At 35.1% G+C, this 16,593-nt stretch overlaps 3 protein-coding genes across 4 annotated transcripts; 2 read left to right on the forward strand and 1 right to left on the reverse strand.

The window, feature by feature from the left end:
- The first annotated feature begins 964 nt into the window (after positions 1 to 964).
- On the forward strand, positions 965 to 3,522 carry LOC7459501 (FK506-binding protein 2). The gene is made up of 6 exons (XM_002301772.4): positions 965 to 1,124; positions 1,225 to 1,274; positions 1,468 to 1,530; positions 2,704 to 2,794; positions 2,905 to 3,009; positions 3,272 to 3,522. Exons 1-6 carry the CDS (start codon positions 1,061 to 1,063, stop codon positions 3,358 to 3,360), a joined length of 462 nt encoding a protein of 153 aa, XP_002301808.3. The 5' UTR covers positions 965 to 1,060; the 3' UTR covers positions 3,361 to 3,522.
- Positions 3,523 to 7,572: 4,050 nt separating this feature from the next.
- LOC7459502 (peptidyl-prolyl cis-trans isomerase FKBP62) lies at positions 7,573 to 12,007 on the forward strand. Of its 2 annotated transcripts, none has more exons than XM_002301773.4 (12): positions 7,573 to 7,984; positions 8,064 to 8,150; positions 9,310 to 9,570; positions 9,665 to 9,739; positions 9,828 to 9,908; positions 10,000 to 10,194; positions 10,287 to 10,376; positions 10,460 to 10,758; positions 10,861 to 11,007; positions 11,099 to 11,226; positions 11,335 to 11,455; positions 11,697 to 12,007. In XM_002301773.4, exons 1-12 carry the CDS (start codon positions 7,792 to 7,794, stop codon positions 11,745 to 11,747), a joined length of 1,728 nt encoding a protein of 575 aa, XP_002301809.1. In that variant the 5' UTR covers positions 7,573 to 7,791; the 3' UTR covers positions 11,748 to 12,007. The 2 variants fall into 2 exon arrangements, with proteins under 2 accessions (XP_002301809.1, XP_024451585.1); XM_024595817.2 differs by having other exon boundaries at positions 7,601 to 7,984; positions 11,335 to 11,434.
- Positions 12,008 to 12,685: 678 nt separating this feature from the next.
- On the reverse strand, positions 12,686 to 16,327 carry LOC7459503 (probable xyloglucan glycosyltransferase 6). The gene is made up of 5 exons (XM_002303036.4): positions 15,418 to 16,327; positions 14,677 to 14,985; positions 14,148 to 14,438; positions 13,946 to 14,059; positions 12,686 to 13,840 (listed from the first exon to the last, which is right to left on the reverse strand). The coding sequence occupies exons 1-5, from the start codon at positions 16,099 to 16,101 to the stop codon at positions 13,202 to 13,204; spliced, it is 2,037 nt and encodes a 678-aa protein (XP_002303072.1). The 5' UTR covers positions 16,102 to 16,327; the 3' UTR covers positions 12,686 to 13,201.
- Positions 16,328 to 16,593: the final 266 nt, after the last annotated feature.

A 16,593-nucleotide genomic window follows, 5' to 3' on the forward strand; every position in this document is an offset into this window, starting at 1 on the left:
GTTGTAACTGGATTTGGTAGGGCAGTTCACGTTATGCCAATTCTCTAGTCCTGTAGCAGCTGACATCTTCTTCAGCATCGGCATGTAAATGCACAAAGTGTCTATTTGGAAAGTAGCCAAAAGGTTCAAATATAAGTTTATCTATATACCTTGCCCCATAGATGCCTTGATAGTAGGTTGTGCAATTGGGTGTAAATGTTAAATAAAAAAATCTCAAGTGATGACTCCAAGCAGAAATGTTGTGATGCTTCTCCATTAATTTTGTAAACTGGTAAAATACCCTCACGTTGTTACTGGTAGTTTTGATATATATATATATATATATATATAGAAGGATAGTTAAACATGTTTTCTTTCGTAATTTATATGTGCAATATTTTTTAAAATTTAAAATTAATGATACTTGTTTAATAACTAAATTTTTAGTTTCAATTATATTTGAATAAATGTTAGGGCTTTTTTTTTTTTCCTTTTAAGGTAGTTTTTGGTTGACAAGATATTAAGATTAAGGGACAAAGGCTTCGTTTGGTTTGTTTTCTGTTTTTGTGGTTTGAAAGTGTTTATATATATATATTAAAATTTTAAGAGTGTTTTTAAATTGTTTTGATATGTTAAAATTAAAAATAATTTTTTTTAAAAAAAATGTTATTTCAATACATTTCTAAATAAAAAATATTATAAAAAATAACTGCTGTTATTTTTACTAATCAAGCTAGAAGAAAACTATTTTTACTAACCAAGCTCAAAGAAAACATGTCTGTATTTTATTTTAAGATTACAACAATTCACTTTCCATGTACATTTATTTTATATTCCAATCTCCAACTTTTCAATCAATGTTTTTGGCTGGAGATTTTTTTAACATAAAAGGGTTAAAACACCCATAATCTAGGCCCAAGTCCAGGCTTAGGCCCGTGTCATACCAGGCTGGGTCCGGGTCTGATAAATATGGTTCGTGCACCTCTTCCATTTTATATAACGAGTCTCCGTCTCCTACTGGGTGTCAAACAGAAGACACACCAGTGACACCACAGAGAGAGAGAGACCGCAATTTGCAAAGATGGGCTTCAACTGCGCATCCAAGGCGACCGCGATATTCCTTTTGCTATCAGTAACAGCGCTGGGTAATTATCTGTGAGATTTATTTAGATCCAATCATTAGTAGCTTTCTTCCTTTTGATCTATAAATTGTCACTCTCGTCTCTTGTCTCTCGTCTCTCGCAGTTTCCGCTAAGAAGTCCGGCGATGTCAAGGAATTGCAGATCGGCGTGAAGGTAACCAATCATCCGTCTCTGACTAATTCTGTTGCTTCCACTGATTTTTCTTCTAGGGTTTTAAATATAAGAAGAAAAACCTTGAGGCTTACAGAGGTCCCACTAATATAGCATTTCAAGTGTATTATTTGAGTTTTTTTCTTGTCATATTTTCTTATATTTTGAATTTCTTTTTTTATATATATTATTTCAGTACAAGCCCGAAACTTGTGAAGTTCAGGCTCACAAGGGAGATAGCATCAAAGTACACTATCGAGTAAGTCGGATCGCAGTTTTTGTTTGATATTTGACCTATTTATTCATTAGACCTTGCATTATTGAGTGCGGCAATGAAGTTGTAAAATATTAACAATAAGTATATTGTCTACGTTGTGTTGTGATATTTGTTGAATTGGAATTCGTTCTAGCTTCGTTTAGGTTTGCATTTTTTCGGGAGGATTTGGTGATATACATCTTGCAGAGTGTAGATTAGTAATTTGAACATAATTTTTAAACCGATCGTCAGCCCGGACTGAAATTTTTCTAGCATGTACTACGAGACTTATTATGTAGAGGGATAGTTGCATGTGATCAGTTAAGGTCGTTTTAAGTCCAGTTTAGGTTCAAAAAATGTTGTTTTGGAATTTTTTTTTTTTTCTTGTTATTTTTGGATGTCTTTTTTTTCTAGTTATTTTCGGTTTAGTTTTGTTTTATAGACTAGGTCGGTTTAACCACTGTATAAACAGTTTGCGTGTTATTTTCAAAGCATTTTTAAGAATGATTGAATTTCAGAAAATATTACAACAAAGTTTTTTCTACAATTGAGGATTGTAACCTTAGGACTTGAGAAACCCTAGTTTTTTCTTTCGTTATACGTTGTGTTAATTGATATTAGACTATGTTGGCATTTGTGAAGGGATTGCTAATTTTAGAAATTTTAGATTTGGTGACTAGTCGTATACTTTTGTCGTGTCTTCTATCGATGATATATAATTGGCTTTGTCTATGGCTGTTTACGTATTTTTGGAGCTTAGGTCTCATTATGTATCTCCTAAGGGTTGCAAAGTATGTGCTTGGTATGCCCTTTTAAAATGTAGATTTTTCCAAGTATTTGTACTTCATTTCATCTGTATGTCATCCAACTCTAAAGTATACAACACAAGGAAGGACCCTAAAGTGCATAGGATAGGCACCTGTTAATTGGACATGTAGACAAGCATAGCCCCATCTTAGAGGATGATGGGCGCCACTTTGGAGAAACACTGGCGTGGAAAAAGAAGTCTAATGGCGCCTGTGACTTATGGTCCCCCAAAATGATTGAACAAGCCTAAATGCATAGGATAGATGATTGTTAGTTCTGTTTATTTTTTCTTTTCGATTTCTTTGAGTTCGGTTTCTTAATTCCACCTATCAATTCTTTTGCTGATATCATAGGTTTTTTTCTGCACAGGGAAAACTCACCGATGGAACTGTTTTCGACTCCAGCTTTGAAAGGGGTGATCCTATTGGATTTGAGCTTGGCAGTGGTCAAGTTATCAAAGGTCTGAGCTACATTAACAACCATTGCTTTAATCAATGTTTTGGTTTCTTCATATATATATGTGGTTTGCATGGAAATTATTTAGTCCAACATAAAATCCATCCACTGCAGGATGGGACCAAGGACTGCTGGGAGCGTGTGTAGGTGAGAAGCGAAAATTGAAAATACCTGCAAAACTTGGTTATGGGGAGCAGGGATCCCCTCCTACTATTCCAGGTAATATATTATTTCCCACTCTCTTATTGAAACCCTTCATACTGTTTTCATTAGTGAGATGCTGAGGTATCTTTGCCAAGTTGGTGTTTAGCTGACTTTTCAAGACTAGGATAATTTATGATATTGCTGAGAATCTTTTGTTTGGTTCTATTTGATAAAACTATCATGATACACACACCCCCATTGATTTAACTTTCCTGTTTCGTTACTTGGAATCGTGATCGGCATACAGTAATATGTGGTGGTTGTATGAAAATTTCAGGTGGAGCGACACTAATATTTGACACTGAGCTTGTCGAAGTGAATGGGAAAACATCAAGTGGAGGGGGAGCTAGCGATAGTGAGCTTTAGTCAGTATTCTGTGCGATGGCTTTTGCCATGGTTACTTGTCACAGTTTTTGGTAGCTCTTGCGGCCAAGCCAAAAAAAAAACGTTGGAATGGATACTAGTCAAACCGGAAAACATTGAGATAATTTGCTGGCTACATTTAATAAATGTGGTTTTATTTGCTTATTTTATCAACCTACCATTTTGTCTCTTAATTTTTAAAAGTTGGCCCATATCTTAATATTTGTTCAAGACACTGTTCGTAAAGTAAGTTCAAACTTTCATGTGAATGAAAATAGATGTGATATAATATGATGTGATGTAACCTATATATGAACAATAAAAAAATATTACAATCCCACCTTGAGGCTTTAGATGTTCATGCGCTAATTAACCATGGAATTGTTGTTACTGTTAGCTGTTAATTATTATTATTATAAAATAAAAAAAAAGAGTAGGGGAAATGCTATTCCCCTCTGCACACTTTATAGTTCATTGGAACAATTTTTTTTTTTTTTTAATAATGAGATTATTAAAAATTGAATTTTGTTATTTATTTTGGTTTTTTTTAAACAGTGTTATTATAATAATAAAAAAATATTCTAACAATAGATTGATGCTCAACTTTATAATTGTTTATTTTTTTTATCATGATATTAAATAAAAAAATAATTTGTCATGTTGTTAAATAAAAACTGATTCTGAAAAATAAAAATTGTGCTTTATGATTTACTTCAATTCATTTTCTATAAGTTGATAGTGATCTTAGAAAAATATACCGCTATTAAGTTGGTGTTTTTTTGTTTTTTTGGGTTTTTTTTATCAAATTATTAAATAAAAAATTATTATAGAAAAAACATAATTATTAAGAATTAAATTTTACGATTTATTTTTTATGAAATTATTATGATCTAAAAAAAAACATTCTAGTATTGAGTTAGTGCTCGGTTTTGTGAATGTCTATTTTTTTACCATATAACTAAATAAAAACATTTTTTTATAAAAAACAAAGTTATTAAATTCAACAAAGTTCATGATTCAGATTGCAGGTTTAGCGGGTTAACTTAGGTTGACCCGAGTTGATTCAATGTGTCGTCGTCTCAATATTTTTTTTTAAAAAGATTGTTTATAGACAAATAATGCAATTTAATTCAATACAAACACAATAATCAACAATATAATTATAGTGCTTAAAATAAATTGGCAGGGGAGAGAAATTGCAAACTCAATTTTAACGTGATTTGGCAAGCCTACTTCCATACTTTAAACACCAAATCGGTTTCGAGCATTGTATTCTTTCAATAGTCCAAATTCAAGATTACAGTTATCATTTTATGAATTCACACCAAAATTTTACATCATTTGAAGATGTTTTCTCTTCAAGATTTCTCATAACTTGATAAATCCACGCTATAATTTTTACATTTGAATATATGTTATTTTCAAGATTTTTTCTTGGTGAAGTTACCTTACTGAAACCAAAAGTTTATACCAGTCTATTAAAGGTTTACAAATGTAATTTTTGTTATCTTGAATAACTTTTTTAATAAAATGGGTGATGCAATTCAAAATTTTAATATCTTTATATCGCACAAAATAACACTTAAACATGTAATAATTTGATCGATTCCTGTAGAATTCCCAGTTGTTCATCACAGATAAACAAATAGTCTACCGGTTCATGCAGAATCCAGATTTTATTAATTTTAATACTAGGTGAATTCTTAGAATTATGTTATCAATTCTTTTAAATACATGCAAATAGAAGTGTGTGCATTCATTTTAATTTGTATTATCAAGATAAGATATAAAGGTTTATATTTAGCATATTAAATATAATGTTTAAACTAAGTGTGTGCAAACCAATGAATATAATAAACAGATGAATTCTCCTTCATTATCAAAGCTTTCAAGTCATTAAATTCACCTTACATGTTACATGTTACTAGCTTTATCCTAGCCTTGTCCACGTAGACATGATATACTAAGCCCATGTATGGCAAACAATGCCTCAATTTCATCCTTAAGTAATAAAGTAGTAGTGTTCTCAACATGCACAATACAAAAAAAAAACATTCAACAAACACATTCCTTGACATCTACATGGTGTAGAATAAGAATCATTTTCTCTTTAACTGATACATCGTAAGACTCATTAATGATAATAGTGAAGAGCTTGTGATCAAGATTATTCAATATATTGATATTGGTGATTCTTGTTGCAGCAACAAGTCTTGAACAAACATAGTACGATGACAAAAGACTTGAGATTTGTATAGCAGGTCTGGAGTTCGAGTCAGTGTGTGTATCTTTTGTGAGAGCCTGGAATAGCCGGAGTTTTACTCGCTCACCTGAGCTCACAAAGTGTGTTTTCCAGGGGTGAAGTTTCCTCGAATAAAAATAAAATAAAATTATTGCAGCAACACGTACAATATATTTTTGAATGTCATGAGCTATAATTCTTAGATTACAGGGAGATTTGTCTAAAACAACATTTTATATTACTTGATTATGATTAACAAGAAACTGTAGAAGCTCAAAAAAGTTTCCTCAATTCTTTGAATCTTTAGATTTATCATGACCACGAAAACCTAGTCTTTGACACAAAAGAAAATGCATAAAATCCTTTGATTTAGAACCTGTTGATACGGTAAAATATTCAGGTTAATTTCATATAAAAGCCAGCTTTGAATTCATTTATTTTTTTATTAAAAAGATTGATAAAAAAAAGATATTATTTTAATTATTTTTTTAAGAGAATCAGAGGCCAACTTTCTTAACCCGTGATCAAGTCTTTATTCTGAGTAGATATCGATTCAGGATTTACAACTACTCTTATAACTGGTCTACAAATAATTGAATAACCCTTAACTTCAAACCAAAAGAAATAAAAAAAAAATCCAATTACCTTTGGGGATCACCGCTGATTTCTCGATCTCCCCCCATCACTCCCAATACTCAAGGCAACTAGACCCCCGATACAATCCCAGCCGTCAACTAAACCAACCGGCAACCATTACGTGGTCCATTCACACGTCACAGGAAAAACACTTGTAACTGTTTTGTTGGTCCATCCACGTCACAAGAGAAACACTTGTAACTTTTTTGTTTGATGAATCCATGGGTTAAAAGCTGCATAATTTTCTTAATATGATCACTCATCAATTATTTTTCTTAATATAAGTACTTCGATCGAAATCTAGACATTAAATATTGACTTAGCCTTGTCACCATTATTTTTCAAAGATATTTTTTATTTAAAAAAATTAAAAATAATTTTTTTAAAGTTTTTATTTTTTTATAGGAGTATAATAAAATTATTAAAAAACATTAAAAAAATATTAATTTGATATTTTTGAAGATAAAAATATTTTTTTAAAATACTAAAAAATAAAAGATACAGGATTATACTCTCAAACAAATTATGAGTCTGATTCTCACTGCTCATTTTTTTTTAATCCAGGTTTAAGTTAATTTAGATTGTTTATCCACACCAGGTTTCAACTATAAAAATATAATGAATATTAATAATGTAGTTTTAATGATAAATTAGAGTCTATTCGGTATAACTTATGAAAAATAATTTTTAATTTTGAGTTATATTTTTTTTAAGAATAAAATATTACACAAAATAAATTAAAATTATTCTAAGTTATAATTATGTTTCGTCAAAATAGATTAAGGTAAGTTTTTTATTAAAAAAAGATACGATATTAGTAGAATCCACAAGTTAAAAGGTGTGAATTTTAACTTTAGATCAAACCAAAATTTTGACTTAATTTTTGTAATAAAATTTTAAAGTAAGTAAAATATTATTTCTAATCAAAATTATTTATAGTTTCTATACGAGTTAAAAGTTAAAAATAACTCACTCAGATCAATGGGTGTTTGGAAGTGCAACGATTGTTTTTTAAAATATTTTTTGTTTAGAAATATATCAAAATAAATTTTTTATTATTTTTAAAAATTTATTTTTAATATTAATATATCAAAATAATTTGATAATATAAAAAATAAAAATTTTATATTTTTAAAAAATATTTTTATAACACAAAAACAAATATAAGCTTGAAAGCTCAAAATACTTAATCCAGCTCCACGAATAAAATGAGAAAAATCAATTTGATAAGTAGCAGTACCATATCACAAAAACTAAATGATGAAGGATCGTATTGAGAAACGTACTTAAGTACAAGGACTCGTGAGCTTATAAAAGTAAACTCTGATTTATTTTATTTTACTTTGTTTTTCTGGAATCATCTGACCTTCACTAACAAGCTAGCTAAACCCTCGTAGAAGTCTCTAGAACCCATTTCTATCCTTCATATACAAAAGAGAGGCCTTCGGCAGTTCGGCTTCACTCCCTCACTAACTCCAATCACCAGCAAGCAGTTAGCTCTCTTTCTTTCTGCAAATTAAGATCAGAATCTCGTCGTTTAACGATTCGCGGCGGCAATGGAAGAAGACTTCGAGCTTCCTACCGGAGACGAGATGATGATGAACAACGGCGACCAGCTTGATCTCCCAGACGAAGGTCCGATGCTGAAGGTAGGTGAAGAGAAGGAGATCGGCAACCAAGGCTTGAAAAAGAAGCTTCTCAAGGAAGGTGAAGGTTGGGACACTCCTGATAACGGCGACGAAGTCGAAGGTATTAATCGAAAGAGATTATCATTTGATATTTCTTTCTTTTCTATGATATATAAATTTATTTTATTTATTCTTGACAGTTCATTACACGGGGACGCTTTTGGACGGAACTCAGTTTGATTCGAGTAGGGACAGAGGGACGCCGTTCAAGTTCACTCTTGGTCAAGGTTAGGGTTTCTTTTCTGTTCTTTTTATGAGAAACGCTATTTGAAATAATTCTTAATCTATTGTTAATGCTGTTTTTTAACTATTTCAATTTCAAATGTGACTTCCTAATTATTATCATGCTATGAACCATTTTTTTAGAGAATCGCAATTGTTTCTCGGAAATTTTTATAAAGAAGTGATTAATGAGTGGAAACTGGAATGTAGAAGAATGTTAAGTAAATGGTAACGGGGGGGGTTAAGAGTTGAGAAGAAAAAAATGGGCAAATAACTAGGAAGGAGTTAATCCCGAAGAGAATCGATAAGATGGATGCAAAGAGTGGTTGATGCATGAGTAGATTTGATTTGATGGTTATGAAAGACCAATTAGAATGGAAATGGAGTTTTAACATAGTCAGCTGGGAAAAGCGACAAGTCATGAAATCCTAAAGCATCATGGTGTAGCAAAAGGCATCGTGTCTGTGGGACGAGTACTTGGGTGAGGCTAGCGAGGAGGATTACCTTAGAGATCAACAGACTTATCAGTATAAAAATAGTGGCTCTGTTTCACAGTATGAAAGAATTCCAAGATGTTTACACACACACACACACTATTTACAAAATTAACTTCAGATCTCAGTGATGAGGAAATCTAGAGGACTAATATTTGGATCTGACAAGTTATGAAAAGATTAAAATCAGCTTGTAAGGCTTGCATAAGCACCCTAACATGAAAGTTTAATAAATTACCATCAGGAAGAAGCTACAAGATCAGTAGCATGTGATGCACTGGAAGCTTTTCTCAAGGAAAATTCACTCGTTGATAGTCATTTTTTCAGACTTCGTTCATGTTTATTTAACTAGTCATTTTTTATGGAGATTTTTTTATGTATACTCATGGGATTTTATTTTCCCAATGGCAGTTGCTAGAACATTTATATACTATATTAACACAGGCCTACAATTGACAAATTTTGCTGTGTTGCTTTGGTTCTTCAGGGTTTTGTAATCATTAAGTCTTGACTGTGTTTTCAGTTTCTTATATCTGTCTAATAGTTGATGCAGACACAGTTTTTAAATTTTTTACCTTTGGTGCTAAATGGAGAGAATGATGTCTGGTTTTTGTTTCGGATGAGGAACAAGGATGACTAATTCCATGCGTTTCTTCTTGTTATTCCATAGGCCAAGTGATTAAAGGATGGGACCTAGGTATCAAGACAATGAAGAAAGGTGAAAATGCCCTTTTCACCATTCCTGCTGACTTGGCTTATGGTTCTTCTGGCTCACCTCCAACTATTCCTCCCAATGCCACACTCCAGTTTGATGTTGAATTGTTGTCCTGGAGCAGCATCAAGGACATCTGTAAGGATGGTGGGATATTTAAGAAGATACTTGTTGAAGGAGAGAAATGGGAGAATCCGAAGGACCTTGACGAAGTGTTAGGTAATTTTAATTGTTCAGTACTGATAATTATTTTGTTTTTGTTATTGCAATGACTTTAGTGCATTAACTGTGTCCTAACTTCTTATTTATACAGTTCGGTATGAAGCTCAACTCGAGGATGGTTCAGTTATTGCTAGGTCTGACGGAGTAGAGTTCACTGTTAAGGATGGTTAGGATTGTAAATCCTTGCTTGGTGATGTTATCAACTGCTGTCTATCTCATTGGTGTTCTTAATGTATGGATGTATTATATGCCAGGTCATTTCTGTCCTGCACTGGCAAGAGCTGTGAAGACAATGAAGATGGGGGAGAAGGTTCTCTTAACAGTGAAGCCACAATGTAAGCTGTCTTCTTGAAGACCTGGTTGGATTTGAACAAATGTCTTGGTTTGCAAAATTCTCTTACCATTGTTGTTAAATTTTTAATTTAGATGGATTTGGGGAGAAGGGTAAGCCAGCATCTGGCGATGAAAGTGCTGTTCCACCTAATGCTAATATTCAGATTACTCTGGAGTTGGTTGCCTGGAAGACTGTGACGGAGGTAACTGATGACAAGAAGGTTATAAAGAAAATCTTGAAGGAAGGCGATGGATATGATCGCCCAAATGAGGGGGCTGTTGTAAAAGGTTGGTCTTGAATAACAGGAAAGAAAATGCTTAGCTGCCTTAAATTATAGTGTTCAGACCATGTAATGGCTGTGTGATTTTACTGCTTGCAGTGAAATTGATTGGGAAGTTGCAAGATGGCACAGTATTTTTTAAGAAGGGACAAGACGACAGTGAGTTGTTTGAGTTCAAGACAGATGAAGGTAAGTTCCATTGTGGTTCTTTCCCCTCTCACCTCATTCTATGTTTTTTCAAAACTTGTTTGTGACTATTGATGTTTTGACAGAGCAAGTAATTGATGGACTTGATAGAGCTGTGTCTACGATGAAGAAAGGTGAGCTAGCCCTTTTGACCATTGCACCGGAGTATGCATTTGGCTCATCTGAGTCGCAGCAGGAGCTGGCTGTTGTTCCTCCAAACTCTACTGTGTGCTATGAGATAGAGCTGGTTTCCTTCGATAAGGAGAAGGAATCATGGGACATGAATACTGATGAGAAGATTGAAGCTGCTGGCAAAAAGAAGGAAGAGGGCAATGTGTTGTTCAAGGCTGGAAAATATGCAAAGGCATCTAAAAGATATGAGAAGGTATCTTTTGCAAAAAATTCTTGGTGTTTACTGAATAATTGGATTTGTGAAATGCTCCTCCTGTGTAGTACGTATTTGAATATTTGTTGGGCTTTGTTTCAGGCTGTGAAGTATATAGAATATGATTCTTCTTTTAGCGAGGAGGAGAAAAAGCAGGCAAAGGCACTGAAGGTGGCCTGCAACCTAAACAACGCTGCCTGCAAACTGAAATTAAAGGATTACAAACAGGCAGAGAAGTTGTGCACCAAGGTAAGAGACGTGAAGTTATTTCTTAGCCCTGTATCTTGATTCAGTCTTGCATCAGTTATGTGGATGGAGTTCTGATATAGTAACTGTTCAGGTATTAGAGTTGGAGAGTAGAAATGTGAAGGCTCTCTACAGAAGAGCCCAGGCTTATATTCAGCTGGCAGATTTGGATCTGGCTGAGTTTGATATTAAGAAAGCTCTTGAGATTGATCCTGACAACAGGTAGGATTTGTATTCTGGTTGAACAGCAGTGGTTTTTGATTTGTTTCTTCGGCAGAGTCCCTTCTGTGTTAGTTAATCTTATACATCCCATTTATCATTTAAAACTAGGGATGTCAAGCTGGAGCACAAAACTTTGAAAGAAAAGATGAAGGAATACAATAAGAAGGAAGCCAAGTTTTATGGCAACATGTTTGCCAAGATGTCTAAGGTGGGATCTCTTGAATCTAATGTAAGTATGCAGCCTAAACTGATAACTTCTAATTGCTACAATGCCCAAGTTCTTTATACTAAGACTGCGTTTTGCCTCTATGACGTATAGATCAGTATGTTTATTAGAAGCAGAGCCATTTGAATCTGAAGCTGAGCCTATTGAAAAACGAATAATATTTAGTCCTTCAAAAATTTTAATGGTCAGTTGTGATTTTCTCCCCTTTTCAATTACTGATTTACTGTCTACTCCGTGCATGCAGAAAGCAGAAGCTAAGGAGGCAGAGCCCATGAGTGTAGACAGCGAGGCATGAGCAGAGAGTAAACAAGTTGGCACTGGACTGTTACAACAAGGCAGAGTAAAATTCTAATCATTTTCTTTTAATTAACAATTCAAGGTTTTGCCTTGGTACCTAAGACTGCTTCGGTCTGGTGTTTTTTTCCGTTTATGGTAATGGATTTTTATCTGCTACCAGTATAAGATTTCATTAACTATCATTGTAAACAGCTTTGCTCCGTTGAATTTTTCTCGATTTCTCTAGCTGTGCTATGAAGTTGTCTGGATTTTACATAAGCATGGGCTTACTGATGTCAGCCACGTTTCAGTTATATACACACACACACACGTAAGAGTAGGACGATGGTCAAAGTTAACGCTAAAGAAAAAAAAACAAAATACAAGAGAGGCCAGATGTAAATGTGATGTAACACAAAATTATTGGCCGTGCCTCCTCCTGTTGCTCGCTTGTCAATGCTATGCCAGCAACGGCATGCTCTTGCCGCGTTGTTTGAAACAGGTGGCAGTGGTTTATAGGGCAGGCAATCTTACATGACTAGTCCGGTGATCCGTGTAAGGTGGGTTGGACTTTAGTTTGATTTGATTAAAAAAAAAAGACTTTTGATAAAATTAGATCAAGGTAGAGCAGAGCCAGATGTGGAGACGATGGATCTTTTAGATTTTTCTAGATTCGTGTCAAATATTAAGGTGGGTAAAGGATTTGTCGGATTCATCACCCAGGAAAATTTTATTTATGATGGTTACATCTTATTAGTTTATATTTTCAAAAAAATATACATACATGGAAAAAAGAGATCAAGCCTCACTCCAATCCCTAGGCGTATCATGGTGGGCATTCAACCAAAGAAGCACACCGTAGTGGAGAAGCTGTTCTAGCAAGTCGGAAAAGCTCCACTCAGCTGATATCGTACATTCACTCAGGCCCTCTCAAAGCAGGCATTCTATTCCAGAAGCTTTAACATAAAATAAATTTCACTAAATGATAATATCTTTCGAGTTTACATTTGTGGGTAAACAATCTATGAAATAGCAATCTTCAAAAAGAATGAGAATGACATATAATGTGACAATCCAATGACGCCCGCTTCATCCATCTTGGCACGCAAGTGCACATTTCCGTTACACCACGACACAAAAAGCCACTGAAACGATGCAGCAGGGCGGAGAATCGATGCCCTGCACTAATTTTAGAGTGTCCCCGTCACATCCACCACCCTGGGATTACTTTCAATAACCTCCAGCGTTGAGATGACAGCCACAATAATACAGCGGTCCTTTACTCAAAAAAGAAAAAAATATTTAAATAAATAAATGAACAGAACACAAATCTTTGCCGAGAACAGACGAATAGGTTGCTTCAATCAACTGTGAAACAACGTCTGCGGTTCTGAACAGTGTAGTATCTAATTTGCTTCAGTCACGGGCTATCATGGGAGAGAGTCATCAATCTTGGATGCCATGACATGACGGTCAACTCACCTGTTCTCCAATCAAGTCAAGACCAACAACCAGAAAACTGATCCCTTGAAATAACAGGAAGTAGAAGTGAATTCCTTGGGCAGATAGCAAGCTTCTCACCGAGGCAGTCAACAGTATCAACGCCAGAGCAAGTTCCTTCCTATACAAACTATTTCTCTTCTTTTTCCCAGTTTTCTTGGTTGTTTCTATCTTGTTCAGCACATCCAGCCCTGATTCCGAGCAAGACCTGTGGAGATTTGTAGTTTCCACTAAGGGATCCGATTCCCTTTCAGCAAATGCAACCAGGTCTGCCTCTGACGATCTTCCTAATTTCTTTGTGACTACCCACTCATAAGAACTTCCTAGTCGAAACAATCCGGAGATCATGGCATTGAATTTGGTCACGGACATGGTGTTCTCAAACAGAAGGTATGGGACGATGAATGGGAATGATCGTGGTGCCGGGAGAATATTCAAGATAGACATCAATCCAGGGATATAGCAAACAACCCAGGCTGGTAGCTCTGCTTCTGGTAGGAACATGGAAAGTGGGAGAATGATGCAGAAGAGAGTGAAGGAGTAAAAAGGCAGGATAAGCTTCCTTAGCAAGAAGAAAAGAAATATCAAGTTTGCTTTCTTGCCCAAAGACACCTGTAATTTGGAAGGGAAATATTTTAGGTTGTTGACACTAAATATAGTCGAAAAGATTCACTGCATTGGAAAACTTCTTAGGCAGATAAATCCTGCTTTCAGTACCTTTGCACGAAGTGTGTCGACAAAGCACAAGCGGAACAGCTGCATTGGACCTGAATGCCAGCGATGTTGCTGTTTCTTGTAAGCCTCATAGGACTCTGGAAGTTCACAAAGGCACTGCAGAAAGAAGGAATAACACAATTACATTGATTATCCAGCTCAAAATGTACAAGGTGATACGGCGAGTTTTAATATCATGACAAACCTTAACGTCATTCAAATATATGAACTTCCATCCACAGAGATGAGCTCGAACAGCGATATCCATGTCTTCAACGGTTGTCCGTTCCAACCAACCACCACACTCTTCAAGGGCTTTAATCCTCCATACACCAGCAGTTCCATTAAAACCAAAGAAGTTGATGAAAACACCATTCACCTGTTGCTCAACCTCAAAGTGGAACGATAAGTTTATGTTCTGCAGTCTTGTGAGCAAGTTCTCATCCTTGTTTACAAACGCCCACCTTGTCTGGACCAATGCCAGGTCATCCTTCCCCTACAAATTCAGAAACAATTCACTGATTATTCTCTAACAAAAAACACAGTGGCCAAATCTAGAGAGGCATCAGCTTCACAAGGTTACCACATTCAACCAGCTGGAAGCTCCAGTGTGCCGACATCGAAACTAATCATGTAACTATGTGCTAAGTGAAATAATAGCAGATATACCAAATCAACGGTGCAAGAGAACTTCAACTGTTATACAGGTTCCAGCAAATTGATCATAACTTTACCTTGAAGTGAGGGATAGTCTTCTTCAAGAAATCAGGTCCTGGCTGAAAATCTGCATCAAATATTGCCACAAACTCGTAATCTTTTACATAATCACAACTCATTGCAGATTTCAGGTTTCCTGCCTTGTAGCCTGTGCGTATGAGACGATGCCTATACAATATATGCACACCCCTTTGCTGCCATTTCTGTACTTCTGCCTTGATGAGGAGTTGAGCATCTAATTCATCAGAATCATCCAAAACCTGTATAAGCATTCTCTCCTTTGGCCAGTCCTGGACACAGCATGCTGCAATAGATTGTTGGTAAACCTGTGTGCCAACCAATGATTTTTAGAAATTAATCCACTAAGTACGTAAATTCTACGAATAATTACATGGCTAACTAATCCACTAAGGTTCATTTGATAGTGCAGCGAAGTAAGGTTAAAACTGCGTTTTGTTTTAGCTACATTTTTTAAAATATTTGATTAATAAACACATAATATATTTTTATACGAGTACTAGTGAAATTCTTAGCAATGAAAAAGCTACAATTGATAGTTTTTCTTGTACTTTAATAAATCGTAATCCCAAAAATTATAACAATATCAAACACGTAATAGTATAATTAGCTAGTATGCTTCCTTTTTAAAATGATTTTTAAACTATTATAATGCAATAATATCATAAAAATAACAAATTCAGTAATATTTTTTAAAAAAAAAATAGTTGAGGATTAGAAACCTACATCCGCTTGCTTACCTCCCTTTCATTGCACATTGGAATCTGCACCAAGACCATCGGATAATCCTCCACACTCTCACTACCATCATACTCCACTGCCGCCACCGGCCGTAGTTTCCAAAACTTGATCCAAAAACACCCTAACATCAACACAACACGATCCACCGACTGTATCAAAAACAAGACAATACACACATTTGTCAAGCTCTGCAGCGGCGGCGCCAAGTAACTAGCTCTTATTTCCAACCACTTGGCATAGACTCTCTCCACGGCAGCCTCCGCCGACTCCACCGACGGGGGACTGAAATGCCATCCCTTGAAATAAGCAACTAACTCGAAACACAACAACAAAATCACCAGAAATAAAAACAATTTTATGATCCTGTAAAGCCGCCGTGACGAGGCGGAGGAATCGGATGGCGAGTCTGTTGTGTTCGTAGCGATCCTGCGATTGGCTGTTCGGAGGAGGGAAACTGAGCCATGGGTTAGCCACGCGAGGGAGGTTGCGAGTTGTTGGAATTTGAGGAGCCAAAGCCAGGACAGCTGGCGAGCACTACGAGTGTGTCCTTTATCGACGGTTGGATCTGAGGTAGGGTTGCGGATCTCGACGGTTAAGAAGGCGGTGCTATCAGGTTTGTCGAGAAAGCCGCGTTGCTTGTTCCACCATTCTTGAAACTCGTGGTTTTGTGCTTGACTACTCATGGATAAAGAGGTTAAAATTTAGCAAACGCAAGTGACTCTACTGGCTACTCCTATATTATAGAAGCTAAGGGAAGGGAAGAGGAAAAGGAGGAAGGCAGAGGAGAAGACAGGCCATGTGATGTGATGTATCTGTGTAGTTTCCTATCCAGATTTTGATCCGCACGCACTAATCACGGAGATGCTCCGGGGGCGGCCTCGACTCATGTTTTCAGACGAAAATTTTTATGGTACTGGCTATTTAATTATTGGATAAAAAATAATTAAAGTGTTTCCAAGTAATTATATAAAAAATAATTATAATATAAACACCATAAAATTTTCAAGTAATTAACGTGTTTTTTTAAATAATTTTTTTTTATTTATGTTTTTAACTTGGTCATTAGTTCTTTATTAGGTTAACTCAATAATTTATATATATAATCTTGATTTTATTAAGAATACAAATTTAATATTATTAATTGTTTTTTATTTATGATGCGATGTGATATTTTA

Source organism: Populus trichocarpa, chromosome 2 (assembly GCF_000002775.5).
Source record: "Populus trichocarpa isolate Nisqually-1 chromosome 2, P.trichocarpa_v4.1, whole genome shotgun sequence".
NCBI classification, from domain to species: Eukaryota; Viridiplantae; Streptophyta; class Magnoliopsida; order Malpighiales; family Salicaceae; genus Populus; species Populus trichocarpa.